General features: G+C 41.3%; 1 protein-coding gene across 2 annotated transcripts in view; it reads right to left on the bottom strand.

The window, feature by feature from the left end:
• The window catches only part of PKHD1 (PKHD1 ciliary IPT domain containing fibrocystin/polyductin), a 470,542-nt gene that overhangs the window by 430,486 nt on the left and 19,056 nt on the right, over nt 1–21,000 (bottom strand). For both annotated transcript variants that reach the window (XM_077903688.1, XM_077903687.1), the window contains 11 exons: nt 19,576–19,633; nt 16,198–16,276; nt 14,853–14,927; nt 13,435–13,499; nt 12,884–12,923; nt 12,184–12,254; nt 9,136–9,237; nt 8,231–8,326; nt 4,837–4,978; nt 1,918–2,032; nt 478–756 (listed from right to left, as the gene is read on the bottom strand). In XM_077903688.1, coding sequence (XP_077759814.1) covers nt 478–756; nt 1,918–2,032; nt 4,837–4,978; nt 8,231–8,326; nt 9,136–9,237; nt 12,184–12,254; nt 12,884–12,923; nt 13,435–13,499; nt 14,853–14,927; nt 16,198–16,276; nt 19,576–19,633 — 1,122 coding nt within the window. The remainder of the gene's footprint in view (nt 1–477; nt 757–1,917; nt 2,033–4,836; nt 4,979–8,230; nt 8,327–9,135; nt 9,238–12,183; nt 12,255–12,883; nt 12,924–13,434; nt 13,500–14,852; nt 14,928–16,197; nt 16,277–19,575; nt 19,634–21,000) is intronic.

Raw genomic sequence — 21,000 nt, 5'->3', positions numbered from 1 at the left:
ATCTCTACTCTGGGGAATAAGTTTCCAGAAGAAGATTTACCTGGAACTTAAATTCCTAAAACTAAGACCATGATTAAAATTATCTTAATAAGACACTACGTTTTTTTTTTTTTAAATTTCTTATTCATTTATGATAGTCACAGAGAGAGAGAGAGAGAGAGGCAGAGACATAGGCAGAGGGAGAAGCAGGCTCCATGCACCGGGAGCCTGATGTGGGATTCGATCCCGGGTCTCCAGGATCGCGCCCTGGGCCAAAGGCAGGCGCCAAACCACTGCGCCACCCAGGGATCCCGACACTACGTTTTTTTGAGACATCCTCACAACCCTTTTGGATAGATATCCTATCTCTTTAGCTGCAGATTTATCATTATGACTCAAATCTCCTGGCTCCTGGCTAGTGATCCTTCCACTAGGCAAAACTATGTTCCTTCCAGAGTTGAGCCTCTGAATCTAACCCCACAGAGAAGAGACACAAACCTGGATTTCCGGAAGTCTCTGGGCACGGACTCGGATTTGATGCTTCTCCCGGAGGTAAGTGCTGACCACATCAGGATTCAGCCAGGTGTTGTGGATCTGGACACCAATTCTCATCCCCCTGCTGGGGGTTCTCCCATAATGCTCTGCTTCCAGGTAGTACCTGGTACCACCAACCAGCTCCAACTTGGGAGTCTTCCGTTGCCAGACCCCCTCATTCCTGTCCTGTTCCCAGGCGTCAAACCAGTCAGCAGTACCCACCCTGATAGAAGCCACTTTCACCTGTGGCCCAAGAAGCATATCATAATCAACATTGTGAAGCTTATGGGCATTTCTTTCTCAAACAGAAAGTGTCTGGACAGCTACTAACAGGGTCTTTGGACTGGTCTGCTTTTCCAACAGTTAGCCTGTGATTTTGTATGCTTCTTCCCTCCTCACTCTATCTCGGTGTATTAAATTGTATTCAGGGCAGCCCAGGTGGCTCAGCGGTTTAGCGCTGCCTTTGGCCTGGGGTGTGATCCTGGAGACCCAGGATCAAGTCCCACATTGGGCTCCCTGCATGGAGCCTGCTTCTCCCTCTGCCTGTGTCTCTGCGTCTCTCTTTCTCTCACGAATAAATAAATAATATCTTTAAAAAATAAAAATAAATTGTATTCAGATGGATGGATGGATCATGTTTAGAGCAGAACCAGCCAACCTAAAAGCCTGGCTTTACATGATACTATGGATAAAATAGTACTAAGCCAGTCTAAAGACATTTTAGAGAAATCTAAAATGACTCGACCACATCAAAATCTATGATGTTCCTCTAGCCAACTTACAAAGCAATTTCATAGAAGCATGTTAATAATTTGAGGGAGGAAATGTGGTTCTCTGTCCATGGCGCTAGTGAATTTTGGCTTTTTGTTAAAAGCACCTTTTCTTATCCTTCAAAGCTGACTTGGAAATTCCTAACTAAGACTGGTTACATCTCTACCCAAAAATCAGTGGAAAACGCACAAGTTTTAGAGGCAGACAGATAGGAATTTGAACATGGCCCTGGATTGGCCATACAATCCTTCTCAGTCTCAATTTGCTTATCTGGAAAATGAAGATAAATATACTTAGCTCACAGAGATGCTGTGAAGATGAGACACAAAGTACATAAAAGAGGTAGCTTAATGCCTGGCTTATAGTAAGTACTTAAAAACATGCCAACACATTCAACCAAATTCTTTTTCAATAATTAAAATCATGTCGATTAGATCTCAATTTTCAAAACAAATTAATAAAAAAATACCCCACACACATACACACACAAAAAAATGAAATGTTAAAACCCCTGGTTGCTTAGTGGCATGTTACAACTATTAGTAGAATATGAGAGCTTTAGAGTTTATTCCTTTTTTTTTTTTTTTTCTTTTCAGGGAAGAAGAAAAAAAAACATAAGAAGGAGGTGAATACCTTCATCCTTGGGTCCTCTGACTGGCTGAAGTATAGGGAAGCTTGGTTGTCAGCCTGGATCCAGAAAGTGTAATTATTTGTCTCTGGGGCCACAAAGAACCCACTGAGCCGTGCTCTGGAAAGCACAGAAACAGAGAGAAGTGAGAGAAACCCACACCCGAAACACTGACCCAACAAATGGACTCCCTCATACTTTGTTTTTCTTTATGGCAAAATGAGGAAGAAACGCTTAACTCTTGTGCCACCTGAGCAGTCAGGGTACTCTGTAAACAGCTCTTCCTGTGGCACTTGCAGTCAATATCTCAACCCAACCCTTCACAATGGCCAGGACTCCCTTTGCAGTCATGTGTCTTTGGGAAAGTTGTAGCCACAGCACAGGGCTGCCTGGAAGCTTAGCTGAGAACATTTACTAACAGTGCAGGGCCTGGCCCATGATAGGCACTCAATTAATAATAAATATTATTCTGATTATTAGAAATAAAGAGAGATCACCAATCAGAATTTTCTCTGACTTCTAGAAACCTTGTTCCTTGTCTCCTACTCCAATGCATCATACTTCATGATGTGTGTTAGATAATCTCTCTGGCAAAAGCCAGTGATTAGCCACATTACAAGTGTGTGTGTGCACAGCTCTAAGTATACGTGGATAATCATAAATCAACAAGAGTGTTTCCCGCCAAATAATCTTACTTGATGGGTAGATAACACTTTGAAGTTCTTTTTGAAGGGAGTAATAGACTTGACATGGCCCCAAGTGATATTAAGAGAGGCTTTTGTTTTGTCTTCCTCATATTAGCCATTAATTTCACAGAAGCAGGTGTTTATGTGAGATTTCAGACTCGTGTGTCTCTTTAAAGTATCGTATTCCTATGGGTGAAGAAGGATGCGTGCATAATGGGGTGTAGGTGGATTTACAGAGAAATCATGAGACTTGAAATCCCAAAAATTCAGAGATTAGTCCTGCTGTTTGACAATTGCATAATATTAGAAAGACACTTTACCTATTGGGGACTATGATTCCTCATCTGCAAACTAGACCTATAAATACTTCCTCAGTATTGCTCCTCATGAACTAACTTGTCTTCGAAGGCCTGGAGCATGGAAATAAGTCAATGAGCATCAGTTGAACTGAATCAGAAGACGAGCAGACACACCAGATACTCTGAGGAATGTTAGTACATGCTGCCTGACCTTGCTCTGTGGCTGTACATGAACATGACAAGGCTGGTCATTCTTCAAGATCATGACCTTGCTCTCTACCTTCTAAACTTCTCAATACCGAACACAATGTTGTACGTAATGTAAGCAGTTTTTCATTATCTGAAGGTTTATCCATTAAACGTTATCTCAACAAACGAGGGGGGTGATTTGCTGGGAGCTTACCAGATACCTCACTACCTACAGAGACTATTTTTCCAATTAAAAATATTATGGCCCACAGAGAAAAGTCAGCCGAATGAGTCAATGATTTTGAATTAAAAGACATCGTACAACTTCAAAGAAGGTTGCAGGTAATTTTATGAAACATTTTAAAAACATGACCATATTTTTTAATGTTTAAGGTAAATTGTAGAGACCTTAGTATTAGAGATATGGTTAAGAAAATTATTAAACTATCTCAATAAATACCAAGAATATGTTCTGAAAATCATTTTGAAAATAACTATTTTAAGGGTTCATCAAAATGATAATTTATCAATTAATTGATAAATAGTTCAATGCTTTAACAATTTTAAAGAAATGAAGGACAGAAAGAATGGGAAGAGTTACTCTGGCTTGTGGCACCCCCAAATGGCAGTTAAAATTCCCTGCAGGTGATACCATACAGTCAAAATGCCCTTTTGTATTTTGAGATGATCTGACTCTTTCCTTAACATTCTCCCACATACTGAATATAGCTGAAAGGTTTTCCTTTGAACATTATTGTTAGTTCTCAAAAACTATGATAAAGATGTATCATTAGGTGCCACAAGGGACCACACGATTGCCACTTTAAAACTATACATTGGTGGTTAAATACCTAGTTAGTTAGGCTTCTGGGACAATAGAAACTACTCTTTTCTGTTCAAAGATTTTCTTCCCTACTTGGCTTCTTTGATGTCTGTAATACCCTGAATAAGGAACAAAGTCTTTCATTCCACAATTGAGTTGAAATTTAAATGGCCAAATCCTTGGAGGAAGTCCCAGAATGGCTGGAATTCACATTCAGGGGTCATGACCAACCTCTTTGAGAAGTGATTTGAAAGAAGAAGAGATTCATCACACAGTAAAGAATCCATCCCTCTGTATATACATTGAGGGCACACTAAGGAAACAATGTGTCTAAGCAATTCTCAACTTTTTATATTTTTATGACCACTTTAAAAAGCTAGACATTTTGACCATGTCCTTGAAGGGATTAAAAATATTCAGAACAACACTAATAGGAAAACCATACTCACATTTGCCGTCACTGCTGTAGAAAACAATGTCTCTTAGGACCCATAATAGCTTCCTCTGCTATGCACCAGCCATTTGGTTGACCTTCAGCACCGGGTGGTTGTTCCAAATGACCAAAGAGCATATTCTTGCTTTTTTCTTTGGCATCAACAACATGTTGATTTCATGTCTTAGCCATGTACCGACATCAAGTTTTACCCTGCTCTCTACCAAGTTTCTGGGCTTATCCAGCTTAATGTTCCAATTAATAGTCATCTCCCAAAGCAGACTGTAAGCAGACTTGTAGAAAATATCAATTATATCTATTGATCAAAATTTCGTGTGCACTATAAAAGGCTTGTGTTACACTAGCATGAGCTGTGGTTGAATTGGTAGCTGTTAGAATTCTTCCCCTGGAAATTTCATTGCTTATTTTCTCCTAGTCTCATGTAGGCTAGTAAAGACACTTTTGATATGAACTCCCACTTTCCTACAGCATACCTGAAAGGTTGCCCTTCTTTGAACCAAAATCCAAACGGTGAACTGGCATTAGGGACAATCTGCCACCGGTATCCAGGGGTGGCTACGGTGAGATCCAAGCCCTCGACAGCTTCTCCAACTTCAAACAGAAGCCCTCGATTGCCTGTAAGACATGCATGCCTCATAAGCATCAGAAGACTTCCATCCCCAAATTGGGGAACTACTTTACCTTGGACAACAGAGTGAAGCTGATCCAGATACTATCTACAAAGGTGAGTCAGCTGAGACCTAGAGGGAGTAGTCCCGTGAGAAATTCTACAGATAACACAAATGTTCTGGAAAGCAGTAAATATTGTGTATTGTAGGACGGAGTCTCTTGGGAAAAAAAGATGCTTGATAAGGAGCAATAAGGGGAAATATTTTCAGAGGACTACAGAAGGGTAGGGAGCCCTTTTTAATGGGAGTGTCAAGGAAAGAGAAACCAATCATGGGGAGAACTGACAGAGCAAACAAATACTATGACTGAGTAAAGGAGGACAACGTCATCATGGGCTCTGACTTCTGTTCAAGAATGAACTTAAGTATTTTAAGATTTTATTTATTTATTTGAGAGAGAGAAAGAGCGTACACACAAGCACAGGGTTGGGGGGTGAGGGAGAGGGAGAAGCAGACTCCCTACTGAGCAGGAAGCCTGATGCTAGATCCCAGGACCCTGAGACCATGACCTGAGCCGAAGGCAGAAGCTTAACCCACTGAGCCATCCAAGTGCCCCCTCAGTATCTTTTAAGGTCTAGCTCAGCCTGGGAATCCTATTCCCTACAACACTTTTTCCTCCAGAATATTGGCAATCTTTAAATTTTTTCACATGTCATGGCCCCTATTTGTGGGACAAATTATGTAGCATGCTACCATTACATGACATTTTCAAGGATATTGTACTTATTAATTTGTGTTTTATATTAAGCAAACCCGGACACCAAAGGTACAAATATAATCAATATTGCATGCTAACTCGGAATGAAAGTCAAGCAATGGAGTCATCTGTTTGTGGACTCAGATTCTAGCTCTGCCACTTACTAGATGTGCAGCTTTGAGCAAACTTCTTAATGCCTTCATTTTCTTGTGCATCAAAATGGGGTCAACAATATCAAGATCATTCACTAAAGACTAAGGTAGATGGAATTATAAGTCAATCGTATCTCAATAAGGCTGGGGGAAGAAATGAGTCAATTTGACAATTTCAGAAAAAAAAAAGACTAAGGGAGCTTAAAATATATACACAAAGAGCCTGAAATATAGTAAGTACTCAATAAAGGAGAGCTGGGGTAGCTATTATTTTAAACTCCTACTGTTTTTCCTTGTTAAATCCAAAAAAAAGGAAATAGATGCGGAACAAGCAGAAAAATAAGAGCATATTTTTCCCTTTTTAATTTTTTTATTGGAGTTCAATTTGCCAACATATAGCATATCACCCAGTGCTCACCCCGTCAAGTGCCCCCCTCAGTGTCCGTCCTCCAGTTACCCCAAGCCCCCACTCACCTCCCCTTCCTTTACCCCTTGTTTGTTTCCCAGAGTTAGGAGTCTCTCATGCTCTGTCTCCTTCTCTGATATTTCCCACTCATTTTCTCTCCTTTCCCCTTTATTCCCTTTCACTAATTTTTATATCCCCCAAATGAATAAGACCATATAATGTTTGTCCTTCTCCGATTGACTTATTTCACTTAGCATAATACCCTCCAGTTCCATCCACATCGAAGCAAATGTGGGTATTTGTCATTTCTGATGGCTGAGTAATATTCCATTGTATACATAAACCACATCTTCTTTATCCATTCATCTTTTGATGGACACCGAGGCTCCTTCCACAGTTTGGCTATTGTGGGCATCGCTGCTATAAACATAGGGGTGAAGGTGTCCTGCCGTTTCACTGCATCTATATATTTGGGGTATATCCCCAGCAATGCAATTGCTGGGTCATAGGGCAGGTCTATTTTTAACTCTTGGAGGAACCTCCACACAGTTTTCCAGAGTGGCTGTACCAGTTCACATTCCCACCAACAGTACAAGAGGGCTCCCCTTTAAATAAGAGAATATTTTAATGTAGAACTTAGATTAATGGAGAGCTTCCTTCATGCCTGTGCTGTGCAAGGAAAGATGTTTTGGGCACCTCAAGCCTCCACTCAAGAAAGGCCAGCTGTGCCACCACCGCCACCATCACCCCAGCTGTAACAACCAGTTGATGCCAAACATCCCCTGTAGGCCACAGAGCACTCCTGCTTTACATAATAATTTGCCCTAGTTTCACAGAAGAAACTTCAAGAGGTCTTCATAAAGGACTTTAACTCCCAAGAACAGCTGCATTCAGGAAATTATCCTACCATTACCCAAGTAGCTGAAGCAGGAACCACTCAAATAGGGGATAGCTCTCTATTTCCTGACAGGAAACACACATTCTCCCTATCATTTGCTTCAGGAGTTTCCTTTTCTTGGATGGGAGCTTTCCCTGAGTAAAAATTGCAGATCTGGGACCTGGGGAATGCTCAAACCAAAGCTTTGCATGCATTTTCACACCTGAATGGCCTTTCTTTAGAAAGGCTTCTTCTGCCCCACGCTGGGTTACTTTCCCTGTTAAGTGCTGAGCTCCTGGAGTTGAGCTCCCTGTCTATAGTTTAACCATGAAGTCAGCCCCTCATGGGACAGGTGAGGAACACAAGATGTGCAGCCTGTGGTTCCAGGCTACGTGACATGCCAACCACCCTTAGTCCCTAACTATGCTTGAGCTTCCAATTCTAACACTTACCAGAAAGGTGCGTTGGTGGTGTGCTTTTGATCTGCAGCCATGACATGCAAGCTTTAAACAGAAAAGAACAAGTAGAACCTGCCACCTTGCCTCCTCTATTTCTGCCCACACCAGGCATAAACTTGAGTCAATGGTGCAACACATCCCTACTTTTCAAAAAAACAGACAGCTGCCCCTGGAGGAAGGAGAAAAGGCATTTAAATGCATTCCACTGTGCCCTGCTCCCTAGCCTTGCCTACTGCTGTCATGATGAGCACAGGAGGGCACTCTAACGCCCCGACTTCTTAGACAAAGGGCTCACAACTGACCCATGGCATGAAGGGAGGCAAGTTAGGGTCTTCCCACCAGTAGCTACCACAATGTCTTGACTGCCATTCTGCTTTCTAGATCGGGTCTCCCCTGGCCATTCATCTGGTTGGGGCTAGTACAGTGTCACTCAATATTGGAACAAAGCTCAGAGCCTCTCTGAAAGGAAAGCCCTGACAGTGGTATCACAGGCCCAGGGCTCACCAAGCTAACCATTCAAACAGCTGAGACGGCAAACACTCATTTCTATTTCCCAGTCTCTCATGGTCATGATTGGAGGTCACTGAACAGCTATGGTGGCTTCCTTACCTGCCTGAGGAGCAGTGAGTCTTGCCCGTTTTCCTGGAGCCCTAGTGGTACACTCAATCTTCCTGGGAGACATGTGTCTGATATCACATGGAACACCTAAGGAGAATTTCTGAAATTAGAAAAATGGATAAAAAGAGAAAGAGAGAGGTATATAGATGTATATAGAAGTATATAGAGGTATATAGATGGCAGGACAACATGACCACATTGAAGTAGACAGCTCCTATTATCAGGCAATGAACTGGATGTTGTTCTCCCAAATGAAGGGGGCCAGGAAAGGGAGAGTTCAGGGCAACCAGACACAGGGCAGCTTACAGTAATCAGAAAGAAAACAGGCTAAGCAGTGCCATTCACTGAGAATGCACCAAACCACTCAGCTGAGTGTAGGAGGTTAAGTGTGACATGAGATGGTGAGGATATTTTCCTGCACCGTTGGTGTTGCCAATTGAAGGAAACTCCCACCAGGCAGAACTGAAAGTTCTAGAAGAATCCCACAAAAGGATTAGCCAAGTAGGCATTCCAGAAGACTCTGCCTAGCAGACTCCTGCCCACTTCAACTTATAGAGAGAGCTAAGCAAGGAGAGTGGGGAGAGAGGTTGCCTTGCAGCAGGAGTAGACGTTTGTGAAGATGCAGCTATACTATTCCCTTCTCTTCATTCCCAGAATGAGGACACCTGAGGGAATTGCCCATGAATTATGAGTGTGTCCACAGAATACTCTGTTCCTGCAGGACTGCGATCCCACATAGTCTCAACCAAACAGGTAAAATACCATAGAACAGGGTGACATGATGAGTCCGAGGAGGCAAAAATTGCTTCCCCCACCCTCTCCATATCATTAGAAATACATAATCTCCTACAGCAGTTAAAACTATGAACTATTTTCAGCCATTTCAACTTAGTTACCTGCTATGGTAACCAGGGCAGGATTGTCGAAGAAGTCTCCTGTAATTATGATATCTGTTTTTCCCCCAAGGCTTCCAGTTTCTGGAAACACTGATAGTATTTCTGCAAAAGAAAAAAAAAGAGTAAGCTTCTGAATATAGGCCAGAATGTGACACAGAGAATAGTATAATAATAGAAAGCTATCAATAATGTATTCCTTACTTGAACTTTCTAAGACAAGCAATGGTTAGAATTTTTTCTAGTAGCTATTTAAAACGCATAATATAAAGTCTCATCTATAACAATATGCACTAATACATATAATACAGGATCAATATTTCAAAGTGACTGAATCACTCATGCTATCAGCAGAAATCCCTACATACCAGGATGCTTTCTTAGGAAATCTGTCACCAGATCTCAAGTACTCAATTTATAAGTCACAGAATAGTAGGTTATATGTTATGGAGGAATAAACTTTGGATGTACCAGGCAAGACCTCCGTTCACCCATGAGTCTGCAGTGTGCACTAAGCAAAAGAATGAATTCCACCACTGTCTTCGGGAAACTTGCCTCCTCCCCAACCCACACGCTCCTCCCCCATGTGCACTCACCACCTCAAACCTGTTCTATGCTGCCTCCTGGTTGCTTTCAAAACCTCACTGTCATATGCCATCCATCTACCAGAATGTAAGATTTCTAATCTTTTCCTCTCCTATGATCCAACTTTGACCATTCTGAGTTCCATTCCCTCAAGAGGAAAGAGGAGTTGTGTTCTCCAATAAACTAAAGATACAAAGAAGCTAATCATGAATGGTTATGGATTTTATCAGGACATTTCTTACACAATGCTTTTGCCAATGACACAGTATAATTATCTGGGCATTCTGGAGTAGTGAAATTAGAGAGAGCACATGAAAGTGCACAGGGGAGGTTTAGGAGTAGAGTGAGGGTCTGGTGAAAGAAAGAAATGTCTAGAAATGACTCCTGAGCTGAATCTTGAAGCATAAATTAGAACTGGCCAAGTAGAGGAAAGAGAAGAAGGGAAAGGGTGTTTAAAGGCAAGCAATAGCCTGAGTATGGAGAGAAGTTGCATTTAAAGTTCATGTCAGTGTTGCTGGAATATAAGAAAGAAAGAAGGAGCAAGAGAAGCAGATGAGGGGGACACCAGAGTGTGGTATCTGGTACCCTTTCCTATAGAGGGCACCCAGCAAGGGAGAGGCATCAGATGTATGTTTGGTATAGGGCATGGTGGTGGCGATGTAAAGCATGAACCATCAGGGGACAGATGGTACATCAGGGCCCCTGGGAACCATTGTGGCAGGCCGGGCAAGAGAGGATGGGGTCCTGATTCGAGGCAATGGTTGTAGAGACAGAGTGAATACATCATATTTAAGAAATCCATGGGAGGTCTAATTGTAGTAAATAATATAAAACCATATCAAGAAATGGATGTGAGGTAAAGCTGGCAGAAACTGTTAACTAAATGGATTAGAAACAGGAGAAGGGAAGAAAACTGTAGATGAATCCCAAGACTCTTGCTCATCTACTTCTTTTGACAGCTTTTTGAGTTAGGACAGACACCATTTTTTCCAGTTCATAGATACTTAATTACGGCTCAGAAAGGCTCAATGACCTAACCAAACTCAAGGTGTAATTGAATGCCAGCCCTTAGAAGCTCTGCTCAGAGCACTTTGTCACTGTCCATATCTCCTCTCCTGTAGCTTCCTCTGCTATGAGAAAGTTCTGGTGCAAGAGAGTCCTCACCCAACGATGTTGGTGCCAAAAATAGCTATGTGACTGGAGATACCTGTCAGCCTGTCTGGCATTCAGGGTTCAATAGTGTTAGGCACATTCACCAGGAAGCTTTGGGTGGCCAGGCAAGTGTACTTCCCATTGTATCTTGGTAATGTGCATAAGATTTTGAATTGGATCTGCATTTCTAGCACTAGGAATTTTGGTTTCTTTGCCTCTCTGGGTCTATTTCTGCAGGATCTGTAAAATGAGACTAGTACTATAGCTATCTCATGGTTGAATTAAATAAATATTGAGATTGCATGTAAAACAGTCAGCAAGGGCCAGCCATGCTTCTCGTGGCCCTTGCCATCACCACCCCCTCAGGTGGCTTCTTCAAAGTCACTCCCAAAGAGACTAGTTACTCTGTTTAAAGAAAATAAAGACAATGGTCAAAATTCAGCTTTTTACACAATTAGACTATCTAGAGAGGGAAAGGCATTTGCCCCATGATCTGTGAAACTTCTTGCACTTTTGGCAAAGGCTTGATCCTGCTGTCCCTGGATTTGCACCTTCCTCACAGACTTGTCTTCAATGGCTTTATGATCATCTTCAAGACTCAAATCTAAGCACTCTTCTTGAGTGGTCAACTTTCTACTTTTGAATTGAGTTCACAATTTCATGCAAGTTGCCAATTTTCAGCATTCATCTCTTAACACAGAGGTTTGCTCATCAGATAATAACACTATAATTTAGCATCAGTATCAGCCAGTCATAAATTGTTGGGTGATGCTCAGAGGTGGTGTTAAAGTAACTGGAAAGATGCACTTTTGTATTTTTTGGAGCCACCTCTTTTCTATTATTTCTCAGAACATAGAACAAGGATGACTTCCTTTCTTCCATTCAGTTTATATTCACAAACTTTGTATAGAAGTCTATGATCAAGCAACTAAATATAGATAACATTGCAACTAAAACTGACATTCACAAGACGCCTGGGTGGGTCAATGGTTGATCATCTGTCTTTGGCTCAGGGAGTGATCCCAGAGTCCTGGGATCGAGTTCCACATCAGGCTGCCCCCAGGGTGCCTGCTTCACCCTCTGCCTATGCCTCCGCCTCTCTCTGTGTGTCTCTCGTGAATAAATAAAATCTCCAAAAAATAAAAAATAAATAAAGCTGACATTCACACAAGCAACTTCTCACCCAAAATCCAAGGATCACTCATCATTATGGGACCACCTTCAGGTGCCCAAGGCCAAGAGAAATGGCCAGGAGAAAGGGAAGGAGGATCCAACACTGAGTGAGGCATGAGGGAAGGAGCGAGGAAATCATACCTGAGTATGTCTGGTATAGGAAAAGGTCCAGTTTAGCACTGACCAGCCATGCATTCTTGTGTACCATGGACCTTCCAAGACAAAGTTTTGGTTTAGATGAGAAAAGCATTTGAGATTGCATTTCTTAAACTGGCTACCTAAAATAAAGATTGGGGGCCAATGTCTCCTGATCTTCAGAACAGTTTCTTTACCACTGGTAGAGAACGATACCAATGTGGTGACATGTGTTTTGTGACTTAGAAAGTTTTTGTATGGTGATGGTAATACCTACTTCACAGAATCACAAGCATTAGGGAAAGATGAGCATAAAGGGGCCTGGGAAGTAGCTGGCTTAGAATAGATCTTTAATAGATAATTAGTGTTATTACTTCCTAAATTTGAGAGAAAGAGAGAACCTCCATACTTGGGGCTGTGAGCTATAGGCAATGTGTCACATTATGTCCCATAATGGGATGAATATCAGCTATAATATAGTACGCTTTTCAGGAAAACCCCTGACAAATTCAACATTAGGTAAAGCATGCAGAAATCATTCAGAATCATAATGCATGATGCTATTCTGTTCCTATATGTTTGGAATTTTACATTATAAAAGGTTCGAAAAAATAAGCAAGACAAGAAAGAGATCGATAAAAAAAAAAGAAAGAAAGAGATCGATAATATAAGGTGGCAATAAATTTACTTGCTTCCAGTTACTTACTTTCCTTTGTTAAATACTGAGAAACTAACATTCTGGGAACCTGTAACAAAAATAAACAGACATTAACACCAGAGTCTGCATATATCACCATGTATGAGACATGCCATTGCTATCATAAACCCAAGGTCACCAGGTATCACCAACTGACCACCTAAACCTGGAATTTCTTTAATAGTGCCCAAAAGAAACACTGCCGAGACTTAGCACCATCAGTGCTGACTCACAACAATAAAAGGATAAATGTAGTGGTGCATAGCAGGTAAGAGCCCAGGCTTGCAGCTACACTAAACATCATAAGTCTGGCTGCACTGGCTACTAGCCACAGTTTTTTCACCTATAAAGTGAAAATAATTCTACCAACTCACCAATCCACTTATTGTGAGGATTACATTAGTTTATATTTAAGCTGTTTGTATAGCTTTTTAAGTGGTTCTCAATACGTGGTAGTTACTATTATCATCGTTATGAGAACAAATTCTTAAAATCGTATTTTTCTGTTACAAAAAAAGAAACAGGTAAGACTTTAAATTTGTGTTACTTCTTGAACAGACCTATGTAGTTGCCTTCCACACGGCACTGCAGAGTCCCAAGACCATGGTTTTCCTGAAGAGGATAGCTAAAGAAAGAATCAAAACCTGAGGTGAGAATTATCAGACATATATACACAATGGAATGTTACTCAGCCATTAAAAAAATGAAATCTTACTATTTACAATAATGTGGATGGAGCTAGAGTGTATTATGCTAAGCAAAATAAATCAGTCAGAAAAAGGCAATTATATGATCTCACTCATATGTGGAATTTAAGAAACACAATAGTTAGGGGAAGAGGCAAAAAAAGAGAGGGAGGCAAACCATAAAAACTCTTAACTATAAAACAAACTGAGGGTTGATGGAGGGAAAGTGGGGGGATGGGCTAAATGGGTGATAGGGATTAAGGAGAGCAATTGTGGGGCACCTGAGTGGCTCAGTCAGTTAAGCATCTGCCTTTGACTCAGGTCATAATCCCAGGGTTCTGGGATTGAACCTCATATTAGGCTCCCTGCTTAACAAGGAGTCTGCGTTTTTCTCTCCCTCCTGCTCGTTCTCTCTCTCTCTTTCTGATAAATAAATAAATAATTTTTTAAAAATGGAGGACATTTGTTATGTTGAGAACTGAGTATTATATTGTAAGTGATGAATCACTAAGTTCTCCTCTTGAAACCAGTATTACACTGTTAACTAACTAGAATTTAAACAAAAATTTGGAGAAAAAAAATGTCAGCCCAAAAAAAGAACAATTCCAAGCAAACAAACTGAAGACAGTAGGAAGAAACTATATTATAGAATTTGGCTCTACAAAATGCCAGTCCTAAAAAACTGAACCATAGAGTATATAATGGCCTTGTGATGGCCTCACAAGAAGGTTAAATCTACTCAGTCCTAAGTGAAGTGAAAATCCAGCAAAATGTTGGTTAGCTAAACTGTAAGCATGTAGATGTAGACACTCATTTTAAAAATTGTCATTATAATACATAAACAAATAAATCGTAGGGTTTTTTTCCCCTTTGGCTAGTCATTATAGTGGAGCGGTTAAGGGCATGAACTTGGAGTCTGGCAAGTTACTAGACCCCTCCGTGCCTCAGTTTCCTCCTCTATAAAGTGGGATAACTATATGTCCTCATAAGGCTATTGGGTAACTTAAATGTAAAAGTGCTAGAGCAGGGCGTGGCCTAGAATGAGCACTTAGTGTTAGCTATTTGTTCTTAAGAACAGTTTCAGAATTCACTTCAATTTGCATTTCCAATCAATTACCATGTATTTTCCAGTAAGTCTAAAAACAAGGCAGTCAGCAGTTATGGGTTATCTATATTTAAAAAAAAAATAGATGTGGGGTGGGGAGAAGGCTAGAGAGAGAGAAAGAGAGAGAGAGAAAGAAACCCACATGGAAGAAGCTAATAGCATGTATGTAGGCAGGAAAGACACTCACCAGCTTCCTGTCTGCCTGTTTATAAGAGAGCAGGCTGTGACCCATTTGTCTCCTTGAGCTTCCAAGATCAGTGGGCTTGATTTTTTTTAAATGGGGAAAAAAGACATGAGACAATAGTGTAAGGCTCCAGTAAACACTCCTGGCAAAACTCACAGGAAACATTGTTATAAGCATTCTCTGGATTTATGGGGCATTCTGCAGGTGGCCGAAGCCTGTCCCCTGAGGAGATGTTAAATCTACTCTCGGCCTGCAGGTAGGAGTGCATAGCACTGTTGCATGGGCCACATTTGACACTGCAGAAGGAGCATCTCCCTTTTCCCCCCAAATCTTCGTCATGTCTACATTGGCTATGTTGGGTCTACACAGAACTACTGTGGAATTTATGCCTATGTTCCTACTTCCCAAAGCTCTATCCCAGACCCAGGCTGACATGGGACCAAGCAGTGAATGTGGCATATTATGTATGTACTTGGGCCTTCTAGACTCCACAGAAAGAGTCATTTCCTTTCAAGACAAGTAGACTATGACTTAATGGCAGGAATTAGATCCCGAGAGTAGCCAGATCATGTCCTCTTCCACTAGGGCAGAATCACAGAGAAGGAACAGAACAGAGGAGGAGATCCCCATCTAGGAGGACGAGGAAAATGAGACACAGTATATAGAATCTGCTCAGCTATAGTAACACTAGGTTTTTCTTCGACTTTATCAATCCTCACTGAAACTAATTCAGATGTCATGTAATCACAGTTGCTAAAGTTGCCGCCAAACACAACTTTAATACTTACCCTCTGGTTCTCCTCTTTTCCTAACACACATGATTTAATAGTAGCACTTTCCATTTAAAGAGTCTCTGGTGAAGAAAGTCATGTTGGCAATCCCAATCATTCCCAGAAAACAGTAAAACTCTCAGTACCTTTTCCCATATCTTCCTCCGATCACACTAACACAGTTTCTAAATGCACAAGTGCATACCAACCAAACAAGGAAGTTATGATGGTCTTTTGGGTTCACACATCGTTTTATAAAATATTTATTTCAGCCTGAGAAACATGGGGAACAGGGTAAGAATCGCAAAAGAAAACCCACAGATGAAATTACAGCACGATTCACGCTGAGCCCAGAGTGACTAGTTGTCAGTAAATAAATGGACTGACTTAATCGACCAGTTGCAATTACATTAACAAAGTTTGCTGAAGCCCAGCTCACCAGGGACCATAAACCGCAAAGAGGAAAACAGCAATTCTGTGCCAACTGCTCAGAATTTATTGCTATTGGGGAAGCTGGTCTCAGGAAGCAATCCAGCATATTTGTAACTAGTTGAACACCGAAACAAACATACACTTACCTATCAATGTACTCAGCATCAAAATCAAAGGTTTCTGATCTTCCAGTGATAATCCAGCCATACACATGTATCATTTTTCCTGTTTTAAGATTTTTTAAAGAGTTAATACACTTAGCTCAAAACATAAATTATAACATAAACTATTTCTTTTTGGTTCATCTATTTAATACAGCCGCATTGGTCATGATTCAGAATATTAACGCCTTTTAAAAACCGTACAACAGGAAAAGAGTGCCAAGTATGATCCAGTGATCAACACTACGTGTTAGAAAGGCTAAAATAACCAATTATTGCAATCACTGACATAATCATCTATGTATGGAACATAGAAACAATAACAGGTCTTCCTCACAGTCCCATAAAGTATGAGGCTTTTAGGAGGAAGGTATCAGTTTCCACACACTGCCTCATTCTACTTTCTTGGCTATGTATAGACCATCCACTTAACACGAGATTTAAGGACAATGTGCCTTGGGGTGCCTCACATTTCTATAGACTTTCCTCTGGACACTTGTTAATATGGACAAGCGAGAAGGTTCCTATCACACAATCTGGTTAAACTGTTTCCATATCTCAGAGTACAAAAGAGAAATGTCAAGGATGACCCAAAAGGATGGGAACTGAGAAAGGAGAGAATGAAATAGAACAGAGTTATGGCTTAAAGGATGGACAATTGCACATATTCATTCAACCCATATGCTCATGTTCAAAGATTGGGCAAATTGGGGATCTGCAAACAGCTGGTGTCTGCCTTGCTCACTGACAAACAGTTGACTTCTACTGCTGAGCTCCTCGATGTGACTCACAGGGATTTCCACTGGGTAACAAGCATTGCCTTAATACTCCCCTCTTTTGAATTCAAGTTCAAGAGGAAGTGCAGGCATCAGCAATCCCCTCTCAGCCAGGTGCATTCTCGGTACTGTCCCTACCCACTCTGCTCACAGGAGGTGAGAAAGGAATCTGATGTAACTCTTTCTCAAAAAGAGTTTGGGGGCCCCTCCCGGATGCTATATGAGCTGATTTCTTCCACAGTTGAAAATACCTAAACTCAGCTCTGTGGAACTACATGAGGCAAGGTTTTAAGCAAACACACCATAGCTAGGTGATGTAGTTAAAGTTCACCAGACAACCCTACAGCCTGGAAATGTGTGCCTTCCAAATAATTAGAGAATCTGACCAGCTTGTCATAGTCTTGGAGCATCACAAATGATGTTAAGAGGTGAGAGAGGTTTTGGTCAGTAAGTAAAACCTGAAAGTTGGAAAAGAAAAGAATACCTATGGGGGGCTCATGAGGTCACCGAGTGCAGTAGGCTTTGAATCTCTTCATGGCCACATTCAAAGTCACAAAAGAACATCACCAAGTTGTTTCCTTCACATTGTGCTTGTGTTTTATTGATACAAGATGACTTTCATACGGGGTCATAGGATGACTGGCACTGGAAGCGTGGGAGACTTCAAGAAGTATGAGAGCCACTGTACGGTGAGTAGGTAGAAAGGGACCTTAGCCAAAGGTCATGGACACAAAGAAAGCATAGAGTCCGGAGCTCTCTGCTACTATTAACAACTGGCAAAATAATTTCCCTTTGTTTGAATAGAGCTAAGTTATTGGTTTCCTGGCTTTGGTGAGCATGATTTCTAGCTTTGATGGGCACAGTTTTAAAAATTGGTAACAAGTTCTAAAATTGGGAATTCTGTGAGTTTCTGTCTTATTTCTAAACAAAGAAGCCCAATAGAAGCTGAGAAATGGCTAAGCCTGCCTATGGTGCCAGGGGATTCCATGTCACAGTGGAGGACTGTTAACCACATATAGAAATTCAGCTGCTAATGGAACCCACCTCTCCTGTCCCCACCACCTCCCCCATCTCCCTGGCTGCCACTCTGGGCAGGCTTCCCAAATGAAACGAGAGTAATTGTCTGGAAAGTGATTTCTAAGATGCCGCTGTGTGGATCCTGCCTGGAGGGAGCACTCCACTCCACCCAGGCCAGTCACCAATCATTCCCCCAGAAGGTGGAGGAGACCATCTGCGACACTCAGACTCAGCAGGAGAGGCGGGCCTGACAGATCTGGGTGAGCCAATATCCCATTTCACACCTCTGATGGCAGGCTCCTTCCTCATCCCTCACCCTGTGGCCTTCTGCCATTTAAACAAGAGCTTTCTAACCCCAGACCAGCAGGGACCCAAACATCTGCATGTGATTTTTAGACCACATGCATGTCTTTTTAATAAAACATGATCATGCCTTGATCATTCAGACAAATGGAAAGCAACAGATCTCTGAATAACCTGCATTAATAAAATCATACCAGATTCATATATTCTTCAGGATATAATTTAAATACATGCATACATAATCTGCGTCTATACACACATGCACACACACACGAAAGTACAAACATTTTTCAGCGACTCAGATATTCATTTTGACATTCTTGAGCAAGCCATTCAAAACTAGATCAGTTTATGCATTTAGACACAACTATATATAAACATTTAGCGACTTATATTTTCGTAATTACACCATCTGGAAACCCTGAACAAAGGAAAAATCTGAAGTAGACATAGGGATTTGCCAAGAATCAGACAGCGGATTACATATAATCCTAGTTGTGCTTACTAGTTGGTTGTAAGGCAGGCTTAGCAATTCTTGAATCTATTTCTTACCTACAATCCTCTTTTATGTAAATCTCAGCTTTCTCTCTCTTCTCTTCTAGCCCCTGGCCTTGGCATGTGTGTGTGCCCTCTAACTCATAAATACCACCCCAGGATAATTATCAGGGTTGCTGGCCTCCCATGTGGTATGCAACACTGTTCAATGAAGAACAAAATGTTGGATATACCTGCCCACTCTGGATTCTGCCCATGTGGGTTCAAATCCCAGCCATACGCAGACTAGCAGACTTTAAGCAAGCTACTTAACCTTTTAGTATCTCATTTTCTCATCTGCAAATGAGAATAATCATCCCTATGTCATCAGGTTCTTGTGAGGATCTAATAAGATAACACATGTCAAAAGCTTAGAACAGTGCTTGGCTCACAGTAAGGTTCAATGAAGGTTTGCTATCATGCAGATGATTATAAGATTAAGAGCGATGATGATTTCTATTCCCTCCATTCTCTGGCAGGACCTGGTTTGATTTTGCCTGCCTCTTTTTCTTTTCATATTTGGGTTCCTTTTGTTATCAGTGAAGTAACAGAGACAAAGTGTCCAGAGGTGAAACCAAGCCCAGTTAAAGATAAACCAGAGATTAACACTTATTTTCAAAACAGCACTTGAAAGAAAGCACCCATTTATAGAAAGCAGCCCCCTAGGTAGAAGAGTTTGCAGTAGCTTTGGCAAAGGGATCCATAATTATTCCTATTTTAGGAGATTTCTTACCTGGAACTCCACTTGGTGGTGTAACTTGGTAAACAATGGGTGTCTGTTCCCTGGAAAACTGTCAGGAAAGGCCATCCCAAGGGAGCATTTCATTAGAATATCACAACCACAAACAAGAAGCAAAAGTCATTCCTCATCAAATATTAGTCTAAGGTGGTAAATGGTTATGTTTCCTCAAATCAACTTACACCTATTTCTTTTTATCCTCATAATCTATTTGTGAAGCAGAAATGACAGATACTGTTCTAGTTCTTCCAAAGGAATTTTAAACAAGGTCACATAGCTCTCTGTCCTGCACCATATTGTCCAAACTTTGGCAAGTCTGTTTCTACTTGCCCACCTGCCATACCCAGGAACACATTTTACCAGGAAGAAAGGTAGGTAGGCCAGACTTGAGAATTCCATTATTGCAACTTGGTATCTTGGAATCTTGATGGATTTTTCTAAAATTTTTCTAAAGAGTTTCCTTACTTAAACTGAAAGGACTGCAACTGAAATTATCATCACCCAACACCTTGGCAGGAATTAGCGAGCTACAAAAATTTGGAAGTTGGGTAGGCACACAAGTGAGGTGTTTGTTGGGGAAATGGACAGTGCCTATTGGGAGAAAAGTGATTCAAATGGATTCAAATGATTCAAAGGAATGGGAAGCAGCCTTACTCTTTGAGAAGAAGGAAAAGAGCACTGATGGAAGAGGTGGAGGCCTGCTCACGGCATTCTAAATCATCTTTCTATGCCCCCTCCCCCAAAACACATTCTCTGTTCATTATAAGCTCCAGAAATGTAGGGACGATGCTGGATTCAGTCACGATCATATCTTTATGCATAGCCTGTGATAAAGAAGATATTCAAATTTTTGTGAATGAATAGAGTGGCATCAAGTGAGATGATTGATACGGTGCCTGGAAGTAGATGAGAGAAAAGGACAACTCCAGAAATTCCATCTCACCTGGCATCTTGGTTAGCCCAAGAATAGTGCATTACATGGCCAGGGCCAGTGTGAACAAATAGAAAAGCAGAAGGAAGGACTAACCAGACCAAGGTTTGACCCATGAGCCAATGTCACTCAGGAAAAGACCTGGTCTCCCCCTCCTGCCACCCTCACCCCCAACCTCCTCTAAATACCTAGATTGCCTTCATTCCCCCATAAAATACACTGCTTCACACTTGTAAATCCAATGACAGCAGATTGTTTTGCATGGTCTGCTTCCAGCATTCCAGGAGTCCACCTTCCCAGGAAGAATATTAACAAAGAATAACTCCATTGTTAATCGACAGCTCTAAGCAGAGGGGAGGGCCAATGACATTTCAACAAAGCTGACAGTGGCTTGGCAAGTGTGAGTTTTAAGTATTGATCGGCATGGCTGTACAGCCTGCCATCAAGGCTAGTTTCCTCCTTTCTAAAGGAGACGGTTAGAGAACAGG

The sequence above is a fragment of the Canis aureus genome, chromosome 7, assembly GCF_053574225.1.
Source record: "Canis aureus isolate CA01 chromosome 7, VMU_Caureus_v.1.0, whole genome shotgun sequence".
Classification (NCBI taxonomy): Eukaryota; Metazoa; Chordata; class Mammalia; order Carnivora; family Canidae; genus Canis; species Canis aureus.
Note: the sequence above shows the minus strand (reverse complement) of the source record. Positions and strands in the feature narration are given on the sequence as shown.